The following is a 16,991-nucleotide window of genomic DNA, read 5'->3' as shown; positions in this document are numbered from 1 at the left end:
TCCGCGTGCCATTTGTTGAAGACACCACAGTCTAGAGTTGAGTTCCCAACCTCCCATCCTAGGGGCAAGTCCCCCCAATCAAGAAAAGAAAAAGACAAAGATAAAACGCCTGAAACCATGCACGGTCCCGATATAATGAGAAAGCTAAGTTTTTTTTTTTTTTTTAGAAAAAGGCACAGAGAAGCGAAACGTATCGCTTCTACCGCTGATTATACAGTTCTGTGTTGTCTATCTCGGACGGAGAGTAGACAGTATCAGACGGAAGCAGGTTTCTCAGCATTGAGCGAAGCGGCAGCCTGGTCGATGCGCGTGCCGGCCGGTACCTTCTCTCCGGATCTCTTGCGCAGTACGTTCTCGATAAAGGCCTCACCGGCCTTGTACGACGAGCGGACGAGCGGGCCGCTGGCGCAGTAGAGGAAGCCCATGTCCAGGGCACGCTGGCGCCACATCTCGAACTCCTCAGGGGTGATGTACTTCTCGACCTTGAGGTGACGTTTCGTAGGGCGCATGTACTGGCCAAAGGTGACGACGTCGACGCCAACCTTTCGGAGCTCTGCATTCACATTTTACTGTCAGTATAATGGATCTTTTGGTTTTTTTTTTTGGTTTTTTTTTTTGGGGGGGGGGGCCTCCCCGGGCGGCCGGGGGAGGTTGGGGTTAGTGTTTGCGCTGCCAAAAGGAGTTGCCTCACCAGTCAGAGCATCCATAACCTCCTTCTCCTGCTCACCGAGACCGAGCATGATGCTGGTCTTGGTGATGATGCCGTCCTGGCCCCGGACATCCTTGACGTGCTTGAGCACGGCCAGACTCTGTCGGAAGGTGGCGCGACGGTCACGCACGTAGGGGGTCAGGCCCTCGACGGTCTCGACGTTGTGGGCGTAGACGTCGAGGCCGCTCTCGGCGACGACGCGGACCATGTCGAGGTCGCCGCGGAAGTCGCCGGTCAGGGCCTCGACAAGCAGCGACGGCTTCTTCTGCTTGATGCGGCGGATGGTCTCGGCGAAGTGGTGCGCCCCGCCGTCGGCGAGGTCGTCACGGTCGACGCTGGTGAGGACGACGTAGCCCAGGCCCCAGCGGGCGAGGGCCTCGGCCGTGTTCTCGGGCTCGTGCGGGTCCAGCGGGTTCGGGTTGCGGTTCGTCTTGACGCTGCAGAAGCGGCAGCCGCGCGTGCACGTGTCGCCCATGAGCATGATGGTAGCCGTGGCCGCATTCTTGTTGTCGCCGCCCCAACACTCGGATATGTTGGGGCACCGCGCCTCCTCGCACACTGTGTGCAGGCCCAGGCCGCGCAGGTCCTTCTTGATGCTCTTGAAGTTGTCGTTGCCCGCCGGGATGGGCGTCTTGAGCCACTCCGGGAGGCGGGTAATCGTCCTCTTCCGTCCCTCGGGCCCCACCTCGGCCGTCCTCAGCGTATACGCCTCGGTCGGCGACAGAGGTTTCGACGCTGCGCCTCCTCCTACGAACTCGTCAAACGAGGCGACCGTCGTGTTCTTGAAATACGTCTTCCGCCTCGGCTGCACCGTCTTGTCGCTCGTGGGGGGTACCGTCGCCAGGCTGCGCGTCACCGACGGTGCCGAAGCGAAAGCTTTCCTCAGGGGCGCCTGCGCCCTGTGAATTGTCGGAGCCAGGGATGCCATCTCTTTTTGTTTTCCCCTCGTCTGTCGACTGTCAAGCAAAAGTCGCTGGTTAGGGCGAGGGTTGTTGGAGGGGCGATGTGAGTCGGGGAGAGAGATGGAGAGGTGAGAAGGAAGAAGGGTGGAATCAAGGGCCGGTCGAGGCTGTTGATTTGGTGGAAAGTGTCGCTCCGACTTTGCTCGTTTGTTGGTGCCCCTCGATCCACAGCCGATTGGGTATCTTAGTAGCAATTTGCAATATCGAGTTCAAGGGTGCACCCCCAAAGCAGAAATAATACCCTTCTATCACGTCCTTACGAAGATATTCAATTATCCATAGGCTACCTACCTGACTAATAACCCTTCCACTTTTCTGCTTAGAGGCATTCGCCACCTCGACTGTCCAGCATTGCTTGTACTTGCTAGTAATTTTCTCCATTTCCACCGCCAAAACTTGATGGAAATGTACATCTGTGCCCGTGCAGGTGAGTACATACGGATACTCGCGGGTTTCCTTGGCCTTTGCGTATCAGTCGATGCTAATGGTGTGATAGAGACAAACCCCCCCCACATAGTGTGCCAAGATCAAGATGATAATTACTCCCTAAGTGGCACCAACGTACGGAGCATAGCCAGCTGCGTCTCTTCCTTCATCCTCTCCACATTCAGGGGTCTGCGGGTGAACTACGAGTACGAGTATCAATACTCTCTGCAGCTTGTCAATCATGAAAAGGCCAAGCTCCATCAATACAGAAGCCTATACGGAATTGCCAGAGTGCACATAATTGACTAATGAGTAAGCATAGATTGAAAACTGGAAATAATACACACAGTCGTCTCCAACCGAGAAAGGGAGGGGAACAAAAGAAAGGACAGAAAAATAGCACAGAAGGGAAGGGGGGGGGGGAGAAGTAATATTCATCAAGACGAAGCGAAGCAACAATAAGCCACCCGCCATGCGAGAAATGAAGAAGGGGCAGGAAATAACAGTAGAAGAAATCCTCTCCAGTGCATCACCCTACTTGGCCTCGGTCCAAACACCCATGAGTTTTGTCTTGCGCAGAATCAGAGACGTCAGATCGGGGAGAGATCCGCAGCTGAGGAGCTCGAGAACCTGTAGGTGCGCTTGGAACTCCTTGTCAATCCAGTTACGCAGCTCAATGGCCGTGAGAGAGTCGAGTCCCAGGTTGGTCATGGTCACGTTCTGCTGGGCGGCAAGCACCTCGACCGGCAACATCACGATGCCCGCCAGCTTCTCGACAAGACTCTCAATGGCCACCTCGACCGCGGCCTCGGTGCTGTCTGCCGCGACCAGCCGCTCCGACGTGGGCAGGACGGCACCTTTGCCCGGCCCGTTGTCTAGGCCCGAGTTGGCGAGCGTCTTTTCCCTTAGGATGGAGAACTTGCTATCCGACGCGTAAAAGGGGAACGACGCTGGGTTGGACAGGTCCAGGCCCGTGATGCACTGTCCGCCGCAGAAGGCATCGAGGCGGCCGTCGATGGCGGTCTCGAGCAGGGCCAGGAGCTCCGGCTCGCCCAGCGTGCCGCCGGATAGGTTCTTGAGAACCTGCGCCTGCTTCTCCTTGTCCTGTTCCAGGTAGCCGATACCCTCGACGGCCGCGAGGTCTAGCGATGACGAGGCCAGACCCTTGCGACGGCGGTGCAGCGTGAGCGCATCCAGAAAGGTGTTGGCGGCGGCGTAGGCGGCCTGTCCGCGGTTGCCCACTATACCGGCGACCGACGAGAGCACGACGAAGAAGTCGAGGCCGTCCCCGAGGGCTTGGTGAAAGTTCCACGCACCGTACACCTTGGACCGCACGACGGCTTCGTAGTCGTCAAACTCCATGCGCTCAAAGAGAACGTCCCTGAGCACCATGGCGGCGTGGATGATTCCCTTGATAGGAGGCAGCGTCGTCTTCAGCTCGGACACGAGGGCGTTCACCTGGCCCTCGTCAACGGCATCACACTTCTTGACGTGAACGGTGCCACCGAGGGCGCTGCACTCCTCGGTAAGCTGCTTCAGGTCGCCGGTGACCTGGCCGCTTCGGGACAGCAGGACAACGTGGCCTGCTCCCCGGCCGACCAGTCTCATCGTCATGGACCGACCGATTCCTCCGGTACCTCCGATGATGAGGTAGGTAGAGTTGCGGTTGACGGGGGTAGAGGAGTTGGCTCCGTGCGTCATCTGGTGAAAGAGAGACAGAACAGGAAAAAAAAAAGTATCAATGTAAGCAAAATCATCATCACAGAGAACAGATGAAATGACAATGTGGGGAGGGTTATTGTCTCTTACCTTGACCATTTGATCAGGGAGAAGATGATCAACAATGATCTTTCCAGTCGTCTTACCGCTCTGCAGACGGCGGAGCGCATTCTCGACCTCTGAGATACCAATGGTGCTGATGGGACCGACGGGCCTGATAGTACCCTTGGCCAGGAGATCAAGAACCGAACTGAGGATCCTGCCCATAATCTTGGGTCGTTCGGCAGCAACTAGGGTCAGGTCCACGGAGCTGAAAGTGCAGTTGTACTCAAACCTGCCCATCTCGAGCCTGGTGTTGGAGCTGATGTCTCTCTTTCCAATCTCGATGAAGCGGCCAAAGGGGGCAAGGCACTCCCAGGACTCGCGCAGGAGGTCACCAGCAAGCGAGTTTATGATGACGTCGACACCCTTGCCGCCGGTCGCCTCCCTAAGTGCGGGACCAAAGTCGCTGTCGCGGCTGTAGAAGATACGCTCCTCGGCGATACCGTACGTGTCCATGATCAGCTGTTTCTTCTCCACGCTGCCGACCGTGGCGTAGATCTCGGCGCCGATCATCTTGGACAACTGGATCGCGGCCTGACCGACACCACCAGATGCAGCGTGGATGAGCACCTTCTCTCCCGGCTCCATGCGGGCGAGATCCAGGAGGCCATAGTACGCCGTGGAGAAGACGACAGGGACAGAGGCGGCGACGGCAAACGGCATGTCATCGGGGATCCTGGACGCACTCGCGGCCGGGCACCGGGCGAATGTGCTGTATGCACCCAGCGACATGGCACAGACGCGGTCGCCAACGCCGAGGGAGCTGACGGCGGAGCCGACGCGAGAGACGGTGCCGCTGCACTCGATGCCGACGTACGGGCTGGTAACCTGGCCCATGGCGATGACGACGTCCTTGAAGTTCATGCCCGTGGCGGCCACCTTGATCTCAATCTCACCAGCACCGAGCTCAGCCTCCGGCTCGTCCTTCCAATAGATGGTGTCGAGCGCCCCATAGGTGCCAACGGATAGCTTGAGGCGACGACCAACCTGCTCAAAGGTCTGCTCGTAAGGCGCAGAGGGGAGCGTCGCGCGGCAGATGGCGAGGTTCATGTCATCCTGCTCGACAACACGGGGAACGACAAGCTGACCATCTTCCTCGGCAAACTCGGCCTCGGGCTCGGAACCGTCGTCCGGCTGGATAAGAGACGTCTTGAAGGCCGTGTAGATGACCTCGGCCTGGTCGACAGGCAGGAGCTTGGACGAGACCTCCAGGTCGAGCGTTGCCACAGCCTTGCGCGCCTCGGACCTGACCGTCCTCGCGAGACCCTGGGCGAGGTTGTTCTCGGGCTCTTCTGCGAAGCGGTAAGCGCCCGAGGTCACCCACAGCATAGAGCGGCCGTTGAGCAAGAGATCCTTGACCTTGCCAAAGGTCTCAGCGTTCATGGAGTGCAGAACCGGGTTGTCCAGCTCGGCAAGGCAGATGTAGCTATCCTCAGGCGACACCTGGGCATCGGCCATAGACGACAGGCGGGGGCTGCAGCCCGTGCGGAGATCAATGATGACGGAGAGCGCCACGATCAGCGGATCGTTTACGTCCCTGTCAGTCAGGATAACAGTGGGGTTACTGATGTCCTTGACGCCATGGTTGTGGCCGTCGGTCCCAGCTCCGTTCCCATTATCAGCGTTTCCGTTACCGGCAGCTCCATTGCCATTGCCATTCCCCTCGGCATACTCCTTGCGGGCATCGACACCGGCTCTATTGGTTTCACCGACGGAATGTGCCTTATCATCCGCAGGACCAGACTTGGGCAATCCCTCGAGGGGCTGCCATTGGACCTTGTAGCAGATGGAGCGAGGGCCCGCTTCGTCTGCACCATTGCCGTCGTTTATGGGAGTCATCTTCATCCCGCTGAGGGACGCGATAGGCTTGTCAGAAGCCTCGCCCCAGGCAGATATGTCGAAGTCGACGGGCTGAGTGCTGGAGTAGTCAGGAACGCCGTAGGCCACAACATTGACCTTCTCACCTGGCTGGTTGGGGACCGGGCCATTGATGTCGATCTCCCTGATGACAGAAGGCATAAAGAGCGTGGGCATGAGGCCACGACCAGCTCCTAGGATGGCGTAAGGCAGCTGGAAGAGGAGGTCAGCGAGGGCGGTGGGGAGGATGGAGGGAACTTCGTGGTTGGAATCCATGAAGGACCTGGTTTCCGGCACAGCGACGCTGCTGGTGGAGTAGTTGCTGCGGAGGTTTATCTTGGCATCTTCCTGGGCCCTGAAGGGCGCCTGGTAAGCAGCTCCACAAGCGTAGAGTTCGGCATAGAACTCCTCGAGCGAGAGATCCTGGCCACCGTAGATGGTGGAGTTTTCGCGGTGCAGCTTTGCCGTCTGGTACAAGGAGTCGCTGACCGGGTTTCCAGCAGACGGCTTCTTGACGGATACAAGACCGCGGCAGTTCTCAAGCCAGCCTCTTCCAGACTGCCAGGACGAGATACGGAACTCGTCCCATTCGTTGGAGTACGATCGGGTACCCTCAGCGTAGGCACGAAGAGATAGGCATGTCTCGTACTCGATGCCATCGTCCAGGAGCAGGGCCTTGGAGGCGTGGACTTCGCGGAGACGGAAGCCGGCAATATTTTCAGGCGCGACGCCGCGCAGACGAGCTTTCTGAGATGCCGCCTCGACAGCCATACAAAGATAACCGGCCATCGGGAACGTGGTGAGCCACTGCATCTTGTGGCTCTTGAGCCAAGGGACACTGTCAACCGACAGTACGTTGCGCCATGTGGGCTCCGCATCACTATAGGCATCTTCGAGGATCCCCAGGAGATCGTGGCGACCAAAAGGCTTCAGGCGGTGCTGCTTGCTCAGGCGTGGCTCGAACCAGAACTTGTGGTCGGCCCAGGGATACGACGGGAAGTCGGTGATCAGCTGGGGCTTTGATCCGGACTTGCTCTGGTTTATCTCGGAAAAATCGATGGCCTGGCCTTGGGACCAGAGATTGCCGGCAAGCTTGAGCAAGGACGACGTGCCGTCCTGTCCGCGGACAAGGGAGGCCATGTACGTAACATCCGAGGCAGCCTCGGGGCCGACATCCTTGAGGATCTGTTTGATGGGGCCCTCCAGTGCCGAGTGTGGCCCAATCTCGACAATGATGTTGGGCTCCGTCTCCTCATAGAGCTGGCGCATCGCCGTGGAGAAGAGGACGGGGCTGGTCAGGTTTTCAACCCAGTACTTGGGGCTCAGGGCCGATGTGGTGCTCAGGCCCCCCTTAAGAGATGAGTAGAAGGTGACGTCCTCGTCATTAACACCAGCACCCACGTTCTCGATGGCACTGAGGTATTCCTCGGCAATAAGTTTCATGTGGGCTGAGTGATAGGCAACATCGACACGCAGCTTGCGATTAAAGATACTCTCGGTCTCAAGCTCAGCAGCAAGGGCATCTATCGATGACTCGTCGCCGGAAACAGTGACTGAGGCGGGGGAGTTCTCACAAGCAACCGTGAGGCCCGGTACACCGAGCTGCTTGATCGCCTTCCTCACCTCGGAAGGGCCGGCACCGACGGCAAGCATGCTACCGTGCAGTCCGGGGTACCTCTCCTTCAAGGTGTAGGCGACCTGGCCGCGGTGGTACGCCACAGCCATGGCGTCTTGGATGCTGACGGCCCCTGCGGCAAAGGCGGCGCCAATCTCTCCGCTAGAGTGGCCGACAGTCACGGATGGCTTGATGCCCCAAGAAGACAGGAGTGCTGTCAGGCCGAGCTGGATGGCGGTGCAGGCAGGCTGCGAGATGTGGGCCTGGCCAACGAGAGACTCGTCTTCATGCCTGTGCAGCTCCTGAACAAGGTCGAAGCTGGCGCCGAGCTGAAGGAGGGAGTCGGAGGCGGCCTTGACGGTGCCAGCAAAGACGGGGTGGCTGTCCATGAGCTCACGGCCCATCTGGGCCCACTGGGCGCCCTGGCCGGTGTAGACAAAGGCGAGCTTGGGCGTGGTACCGACGCGCTTGGGAATTGCCATCGGGGAGTTGAGCACCTTGGCAAGCTCGCTACACGACGAGGCTGGAACAGCGATACGCCACGGCATCTGAGACCTTCTCTCACCGAGAGTGTAAGCCATGTGGCGCAAAAGCCTCTTCTGGAAGACCTCGGGGTGCTGTTCAATGTAGACCCCCAGGTTGACGGCCATCCTCTTGGCCGTAGCCTCATCATTTGCGCTGAGGGCGAAGAGGCCGCAGCTGAAAGCATACTTCCCCGGAGGCGAGTCATCGAGGGAGAAGGGATGGCGGGTAAGGATGGCATGGGCGTTGCTGCCACCGAAACCAAAGTTGTTGACACTGATGTACTTCTTGTCCTTTGGCCAGGGGCGAATGTTGACGGGAACCTTCATGTTCCACCGGTCTAACGGGATAGCCTCGTTGGCCTTTTGGAAATTGACGTTGGGGAGGATAAACCCCCTTTCGAGCATCAGCGTCGCTTTGATGATGGAGATGACGCCACTCGCGTTTTCGAGGTGGCCGACATTGGTCTTGACCGACCCCACGTACAGGGGAGACCGCTTGGTTCGACCTTCGCCAAAGACGCGGTAGATAGCGCCGGCCTCGATAGGGTCACCAACCTTGGTTCCCGTTCCGTGAGCTTCGACGAAGCCCGTGTCTTTGGGCGAGATATCTGCACGGGCGTAAACATCACGTATGAGACGCTCCTGGGCCTCGCCGCTCGGCAATGTGATTCCTGTGAAGGAAAGAGCATATCAGTGGACGCAAGTACTTATGCCAGGCCCGCCCTGAATGAGGAAGAGCGCATACCGTTGGTCTTCCCATCTTGGTTTGTGCCAGTGTTGATAATGACGGACCTGATCTTATCATTGTCCTTGAGCGCCTGGTCTAGAGGTTTGAGGACAAGGCATCCCGTTCCCTCGCCTGGTGCGAAGCCACCGGTGGCACGATGATCAAAGGAATAGGTCTTTCCCTCATCATTGAAAATGCTGAGATCGATTTAATGACATGAACATCACTCTCTAGGCTGCTGCCAATGTGGCCAAGGTCGCGACTTACCCTAGCATGGACATGGACACGATCTCGTCCGGGCTGAGATGCAGGTTACAACCGGCGACGAGGGCAGAATCCGATTCTCCAGAACGGATGCTCTGGACGGCCGAGTGGAGCGCATGGAGACTGGAAGAGCATGCCGTGTCGATGGAGAAGCAGGGGCCATGAAGATCAAAGTAGTAAGAGAGACGAGCGGCCTGGAGAGACTGATGGTTCCCCGTGGAATCAAACATGTGTGTCTGGTTGGGGTCCCTGAGGGAGCCTATGCGGTAATCGGACGACGTTGCGCCAACAAAGACGCCCATGTTCCGGCCAGCGGCAGCCTCCTTGGTGACCCCGGCGTTCTCAAGGGCTTCATAGCTACACTCAAGAAGTTGCCTCTGCTGAGGATCTAAATTGACATGTATCAGTCTTGGTCCACGGCACGGTTACACATCTGCATTGATCCAGATGGGTGGAGACGGCTCAAATCTCGGTATTGCTCTCCCTCGTCTCCAGCTTCTCATTCGAGAGCGAGAAAATAAAAGATGAAGAAGGGAAGAGACAAGGGCGAAGAGCATTGTTTCGTGTCAAACTTTACTTACCCATTCCCGTGGCCTCTGCCTTGCTGATCTGGAAAAAGGGCGCGTCGAACCTGGAGAGATCGTGCTTGAGGAAGTAGCCGCCCTTGCTGTTGAAGCATCCCGCCTTTTGCGGGTTGGGATGGTAATAGGCCTCTGCGGAAAACCGTTCCTTGGGGATGGGGGTCCAGCCATCACGGGAGCGAGAGATGAGAGTCCAGAGGTCATCGAGGGAAGACACATCGCCGGGCAGGCGACATGACATGCCAACGATGGCAATGGGCTCGGGGGTGGACATGGTTGTGGTGTGTATGTGACGGTGATGGAGAGCACGGGGGAGAGGAAGGAGGGAGGAGAGAAAAAGGACGGAGAGGGGAAAGAATTGCAAAGGATTTGAAGAGAGAAAGGGGAAGAGAAGAGAGGATGTTCAGAAGTGTGGAACAACGATCAAGAAGAACTTGAACAGCACAAGCATGTACACGATAAGTGAAACTCGCAGCAGAAAGGTACCACCAGCTCGTATTGGTTACTGGAAAGGCTTTGGGTATGTATGGCAGGAGCAGGAACAGGGATGAGGTACCAACCAAGTGTGCAATCGAGCCAGCAAGAAGGACGGAGATGAAGTTGAAGGCTGGTCATCAGTTTGTCGATGGCGAGGGTGAATGGCAAGCCTCTTTATTCGAAAAAACATAGCATGGGGGGGGGCCTAGGGAGACGGCATGACTTGTATTATTATGACGTTGAGCCTATGCTTCCACGATCCATATCTGCCTGCGCTGAGAGGGTGTGAGGTCAGTATGCGTTCTTGACAGGCGCGCATCTTCCTGCCTCGTTCTCCTGGTCGATACTGCAAGCAGCCGAGCCGGAAGAAGACCTCGAGCATTAGACGTACACCATGGGGCAAGTGTAGTTGGCTCTCCGGGACGGATAGGAGTTGGACAGATAATACACTCTCCCCCCCCCCCCCCCCCCCGGTCCACAACGTGCAGTACATGATGTATCAAACGATACCAGTGCCGCACTACTCGTAAGATATGTACACAATCCACGGTAGTCACGTAGTCAGCCTATGAACCAGAGGTTTCTCCGTCAACGTACGAGTACGGGAGAGTGAGTCGAGATGAGAGCTCGAGGAGGAGCTTTCGACGACGCGCGCCCCCACCGAGCGTGTTCGTTTTGGCGCCCGTTACAGGGAAACGGAGATGGAGATACCGTGTACGGATTACATGTACTCTAGTGATAGCGTAGTATGATACTGCTGTAAGTGAGCGGAGATGACCAGAGAGGTCTTACAAGTCTCGATCATGACGGTTACGAGCCAGATGTACAAGAGTAGAAGGACGAAGAACGAAGAAGCGAGGATTTTGGAAAGGGATGATATTCCAAATGGAGGAAATAAGACAGATATTGCATCAGGTGGTAACGATGGAATACGCCACGGAGGTCGGTGGTTGCTGGGAAGAATGGAGAGTGGTGGTAGAAACGCTCCTTGCATCTGCGGACCGCATAGCATCTCACGCGCATGTATATTACTGCATCAGATAGAGAGAGCTACGGATGGACGTTTTCAATCTCCTTGAACTCATCCGGTTCTCTACAGGCTCTCTCCGTATTGTGGATCGTTGCTGGATCATTGGTGGCTTTGCGCCTCGTTTCTCATCCTCTTCCCGCATCTACATCAATGTATCCGATACAAGATATGATGAATGACGGTGAGCACTGCCCGTAATACTACTACGCAACTGTGACCGCTGCCAGAGCAGCATTAGTTGCAGCCATGTTCTACTCTGTGACTACGAGAAGAGACAGCAAGTATATGGGAGGTGGGAGCTTTCGTCGAGCCACCCAGGAATGACGGCTAATACTGGCACGCCAAGCAGCAACCTTGCCGTTGAACTGCTAGACACGGTTCGTCAATACCTCCCGGAACCTGGCGAGTCACGGAGCATACGAGTACTGATGCTGCTACTGCCAGGGGTAGGGTTTGCTTTTTCCTCGGTGCAATGTCCATTCCCATGCGCCTGGTTCAGTGTAAGCGGAGGGGTTCCACATGGTCTCACTCCCCTCTCACGATGTGCGTAGCAATTAAAACGGATCACGTCCTTTCCCCTCGTAGCCTATCATCTGCATCTAACCTACTCCTTATTATCCAATTCCCTTCCCCGTGTCGAGGGGGGGCGAGAGGCAGGGGAGAGACGTCATGTTAGCTGTTCCCCCTCCCCTCCTCTCGGCCCGTCTCCGTGACTCTTCTACGTCGCATGCATATATGTGCACGTAGCCTTTTCTTGTTTTATCTTGTTTATTTTGTTTCTTGTCTTGTCTTGTTTTGTTTTTGCTCTCTTGTATCAAACTTCTCTTAACCGACAGCCCTTATCGTCCACTTTGTAGGGTCTCATGCTTTCGGGGTTTCTAATAAGAGAAGCTTGTCCAAGCCTAGTATCTCGTCTTCAATCTCCTTTTTTATTTTTTTGCGAGGTTTTCTTCTCTTTTCCTTAAATGAACGATACCAACAGTTGTAAAGGCATCATCAATATCTCAATTGCGTCGTACAAGATCAATTCAGCGTCGCATAATCTATAGAGTCAGTCGTAGATAACTAGTCCTGCTCTTTCAGAGCCTCTTGTCGTTCATCGTCCTTGCAGCATGTATCTATCTCACATCGCCTCACTGATAACCACCGCACTGGGCTTTGTGCATGATAGGACCCTTACGTGGGGTTGGACTCGAGTCATCAGCTGCTGTTCAGGAACTCTCGAGATGGGGCCACTTATACGTGTGTTGGCTATATAGACGCACATCGCAATAGCAATCTACATCACCATCTACATGTAGACGGCTTACAGAGCACGAAATGAGCGGTACTGATCGTACGATGTACAACCAGGCTATCGTCAGAGAAATGTGACTCCGTCAATGTTAATCCTGACTCGGAAAAAGGCAGAGAGGTCAAGCAGGATCTACGTGTGGCCCGCCAGGCTTCCATCCGATGCCCTGCTCCCCCTCCCCTCTTCTCCAAGTGAGACACGGCAGACAGAGATGATATACTGCTACCTGGTACATTACGGCGTGATTGATCAGCATAATTTCTTGATTTCTCTCAACCAATATCTTGCCTCCTATCTAAACATGTCACTCTGCTTGCCCGTACATGTATCGGTCCCACCCGCCCAGTCACCAATCTCACCTCATGCAGATCCCATACGTTGATAGCATGGCCGTATTACTTAGTACTCCTCTTCCAAATTCTAGTCCCAAGGTTCACGATGTCTTGGGTCGAGGGAACGACTGAATGAGCAAAGAGTTTTCCGCAGACAAAACACACGATCCTAGATCTGCCCTCCCCCCACCCCCCGTTGCCCCCTACCTTTTCCCCTTTCCCTTCCGGTCGAGGTGTTTCTTCTGGCTGGCCCATCTATTAATCATCCACCCGATCCCTGTCTGTTTTGTCTGTATCCGCTGCTCGATCTTGCTCGCAGCATACCATCGCACCTTGAACTCTTGGACGGCAAAAACACATGCATCGTCTCCCCTCCCTTCCAAGGACTCTATCTACAACCTATCATGACCGTCCTCTGTCTCCATGGAGCCTACGGCAGTGCCTATGTAAGTTGACTTCAAGAGATGGGATACACTCGCTTGTTGCCTTGGCTAAGATGGGCTTGCGCAACATAGAAATTCCAGATCCAGCTTCAACCCTTCGTCCAGGCGGTGGAAAAGACTGGCACCATGGAGTTCAAATGGATCTCCGGCAGCTACGAGGCTAACCCTCCTGCCGGCTTCAAAGATTACTTCGGACCTCCCCCTCTGTACCGCTTCATCGACTGCGACGGTATAAGCGCCATGGACGACCTCCTCACCAAGATCCGCGACATCCCACAGGGCTTGACGGCCGAGGATTCGCTGCGCAAGCTGGTCGGAGATAGCCCGCTCTTCACTCCCAAAGCTCTCAAGGCGTCCCTTGATGAGCTTATCGGCAAGATTGACGAGGACCCCGAAGTCGACGTGCGTTCCAATGAGATACAACGCAGGCAGCATCGAGACGAAACACGAATGAAGGAATAGCCTTGACTGACGCTCCGATAGGGGATCCTCGGCTACTCCGAGGGTGCTGCCGTTTCCGCAAGCCTCATCCTCGAGGAGCAACGACGTTTCGAGGAGGAAGGTCGACCGCGTCGCATCAAGGTTCGTACCATCCCCACCACTTCACCCATGCGTCCGTTGCCCCAGCAGGGGTAACTCCCACCCTCACCCGCCCGTTTCCCGTACCTGGTCTTGCGAGTCGTGTGTGTGTGTGTGTGTGTGTGTGCGTGTGTGCGTGTGTGTATGTGTGTTGACCAGCAGTTGTCATCTCTTCAGTACGCCATCTTCTTTGCCGGATGGCCACCTGCTCGTCTGGTCAACGGCAAGGTGCAGATGCTCTTTGCCGACGAGTGCGAGGATATGATTGACATCCCGACCTGCCACATCATCGGATGCAACGACCCCTACGTCAACGGTGCCATGGCTCTGTACGGCATGTGCGACGAGGACACGGCCGTCATGTTTGACCACGGCAAGGGTCACACGGTGCCCCGGGATGCCCGGACCGTTGCTGAGCTCACCAGGTCCATCACTACAACTTGGGACAGGCGTGGAGACTGTGCCTTGCAAGACGGCATGACCGGAGTATAGTCTCCACGTCAGTGAGAGGAAGAGAGAGAGAGAGAAGCGGCGCAGAGCGTTTGGAAGCAAGGGTCCATCCATCTCTGGACAAGGGTCTGAACTCAACGCGATGGGCGATCAGCCTTACTACCCCTGCACAAGCCGATAAGCAATTTTAGCGACGCCGGATGATACCAACCGATACAAACTTAGTTAGTACAGTTACAGACAGGAATGATGGCCGTCCCCTTCTTCATTCACTTCACATCCCCGTACATGTTACAGACCGTCCGATATCATTGCAGAGCTGGCGTCCCCCAGGCTGTGCTTGCCCCCGTGGACCGATACGTTCGACTGCGCCAGACGGGTAGAGTACCTCTTGATCGGACGCATGAGAGATGCCAAGTCCAACCCTCTCTGGGCGCCTGGTGGAATATCTAGTACGCTTACGGAGGTCGTCGCCGGCCAGGAGGAGGGGGCGATGTGCGCCAGGATCAAGGAACTGGCGCAGCTGCTCCGGTCGATGGGACAGGGGGCGGAGGGGGAGGCTGAGATTGCCGCGCGGCATCTTATTTTACGGATGCTTACGACTAGGCGTAGAGCTTGGGCGCCATCTCTACATGGCACTTTCTACATGGAGCTTGTCGAACTGTCTCGCTGCCTGGCGGAAAGGAGCGACCTGTCTTTATGCTGTCACGGGCTGCACCATGACGAGGTTCATCTCATGCGTACGTACTGGTACATGTATAGTATATTATCAACAATGCTACCCGGACGGTTACATATAGCATATGTAGACATATACGGGAGTACTGGACGATGTGTGAAGGTATCGGTATCAGCATGTTGCGCGCATGTATGTGTAGGTCAACTTCCCATGCTGACGAGATGATGATATCACATATTGGGAACTTGCCGGGAATAATGTCGACGTTGCGTGTAGCTACGTGTAATACTATAAATACTATTAATGACGATTACTGTACATGGATTGTCCTAGTAGAAGCGTTACGTAGATCAGGTCAACGTATTCCTCATACTCAAGACCCGTTTAGTACCCGTATTCGTTATCGCGTGATAACCAATGGCTCTGAAATGTCAATCACTTTGAGAATACGGAGATAGGCAGGGACTGGTTGTAGTCCAGTCGCATCTAATCTGTACTTTGTAATGGTCTATACACGATGATGCGTGTCTAAGATCTGTCTTCCAAGTTCCCACTAGGGAGGATCCGAGATTTCATCCTCAGCCCCGGATCTTGGCATGTGACGGAAAGACCAGGGAGATTGGCACTGAGATTGGTTCAGTGTTCGAGAATCAGGCCACAGTCATCAATCTACCGACTCGGATGGTTCTATCCGATTCATTCATTCATTCATTCATTCATTCATTCATCTCATCCATCCATCCATTTCTCACCTACAGTACAACTACATATCCCAACGCGCTCAAACATATCTACAGCTCGTGTTGAACTTGATTTACCCTACTGCGAAGCCGAATAGAACAAATCAATCCTTCCCAGCAACTCGAACGCGAAGAACGACATATCCATCCATCCTCCCGCCCGACTGACCAACCGACCGGCGACTCCGACACATAAGGGGGGGACGACGCAACCTCGAGAACTGGAAAGAATTCGACCATCTATGCTGTAGAGGCGTTGCCAAGCGTGCCCGGGCACAGTAGACCTGGAGCCCTGCTCGGGCTGCGGTCTGGCGTACTACTGTGCACGATCCAAGAGCAGCAGCAGGAGCGGAGAAGAGCGCCGTCTCCACGGTGGTGGCCAAGGGGAGCAGGGGAAGACGGCCGAGCACGACGTGGCATGCAAGGCTCTAGCGCAGGCGCGAGGCCTGGTGGCCCTCGAGGAGGCAAAGCTCCGCGAGTCATCGGCCAACAGCGTAGGCGGGCTGTTCAGCGCTCCCCCGCGCGTCTTCGAGGACCACGCCGGGTACTTCTGGGACATCGCCGAGACGCGCGAGTACCTCCGCGCGCGGCTGGCCTACACGGAGGCCCTCTTGGCCCTGGGCACGCTGGACGCCGCGGAGCTGGTGGTGAGCGAGTACGACGACATGCTCCGGCTGAGCCAGTGGGACATGCTCGACATCCGGCACCGACTTCTGGGCCAGCTCGCCCGGCTGGGGCGCGGCGAGAGGTGCTACGAGCTCGTCAAGATCTGGCTTCTCGAGGACATGATTGGCGACGAGGGCTCGAACAATGTCCTTCAGGTCGCCGCGAGGCCGGCACGCAGCAACAGCATAAGCAGCAGTGACGGTGCGACGTCGGCGACGACGACGGACCTATTCGAAGATCCCAGCACGGTTCTCGGACCTGCGGAGCCGTACTTTGAGCTGCTCAAGCTGGTACCCGTGCTCGTCATCAAGATCGGCCTGTGGCTCAACCTGCGAGAGATGCACCAGGCCTACGGGCTGCGCTCGACGCTGCCGCCCGAGATGGTGTGCACGGTGCAGATGGAGCTGGCCGGGCCCGCTGTGCGCGCCAACGACGCCGTCATGAGCGCCGTGCGCAGCGGCAAGAGCCTGCTCCCCCACGAGCGCGAGATGAGGCTCCAGGCCGCCTCGATCGCCAGGGCCGTAACGAAGGCCCAGGGCGGCCGGGAGTTCTGGGACCTGATGTCCCTCACGAGCGACCCCTACGAGAAGATTGACGAGTCCCTCGAGTCCGGCTACTGCACTGTCCAGCCGGCTCACGCCGCCTTCCGGTACAACCACGTCTCCTTCCTCGAGATGCCGCTCGGTGTCTGGGCCGTGGAGAGCATGCTCAGGGACGACGGCGTCGCCGACATGCCCGACTACGACACCCCGGACCACGCATGGGACGGCTCGGACGAGGACATGGGCTCCGGAAAATGAGGGGTCTCGACGGCC

The 16,991-nt window shown here is 56.4% G+C and overlaps 4 protein-coding genes across 4 annotated transcripts; 2 read left to right on the top strand and 2 right to left on the bottom strand.

The window, feature by feature from the left end:
• Positions 1-254: 254 nt before the first annotated feature.
• GMORB2_5106 (lipoyl synthase) lies at positions 255-1,637 on the bottom strand (the record flags this gene model as incomplete). The annotated part of the gene is made up of 2 exons (XM_035467080.1): positions 255-553; positions 692-1,637. The coding sequence occupies 2 exons, from the start codon at positions 1,635-1,637 to the stop codon at positions 255-257; spliced, it is 1,245 nt and encodes a 414-aa protein (XP_035323092.1).
• A 994-nt stretch (positions 1,638-2,631) lies between these two features.
• GMORB2_5105 (Acyl transferase domain in polyketide synthase (PKS) enzyme) lies at positions 2,632-9,760 on the bottom strand (the record flags this gene model as incomplete). The annotated part of the gene is made up of 4 exons (XM_035467079.1): positions 2,632-8,585; positions 8,660-8,838; positions 8,909-9,293; positions 9,487-9,760. The coding sequence occupies 4 exons, from the start codon at positions 9,758-9,760 to the stop codon at positions 2,632-2,634; spliced, it is 6,792 nt and encodes a 2,263-aa protein (XP_035323091.1).
• Positions 9,761-13,023: 3,263 nt separating this feature from the next.
• GMORB2_5104 (Serine hydrolase (FSH1)) lies at positions 13,024-14,133 on the top strand (the record flags this gene model as incomplete). Its single annotated transcript, XM_035467078.1, has 4 exons — positions 13,024-13,065; positions 13,135-13,464; positions 13,546-13,644; positions 13,819-14,133. The coding sequence occupies 4 exons, from the start codon at positions 13,024-13,026 to the stop codon at positions 14,131-14,133; spliced, it is 786 nt and encodes a 261-aa protein (XP_035323090.1).
• Positions 14,134-15,287: 1,154 nt separating this feature from the next.
• On the top strand, positions 15,288-16,976 carry GMORB2_5103 (MYND finger; the record flags this gene model as incomplete). Its single annotated transcript, XM_035467077.1, has 2 exons — positions 15,288-15,296; positions 15,762-16,976. 2 exons carry the CDS (start codon positions 15,288-15,290, stop codon positions 16,974-16,976), a joined length of 1,224 nt encoding a protein of 407 aa, XP_035323089.1.
• Between the last annotated feature and the right edge of the window lie 15 nt (positions 16,977-16,991).

This window comes from Geosmithia morbida, assembly GCF_012550715.1.
Source record: "Geosmithia morbida isolate 1262 chromosome Unknown scaffold_3, whole genome shotgun sequence".
Taxonomy (NCBI): domain Eukaryota; kingdom Fungi; phylum Ascomycota; class Sordariomycetes; order Hypocreales; family Bionectriaceae; genus Geosmithia; species Geosmithia morbida.
The sequence above is the reverse complement of the archived record's forward strand: the minus strand, read 5'-3'. Positions and strand labels throughout refer to the sequence as shown.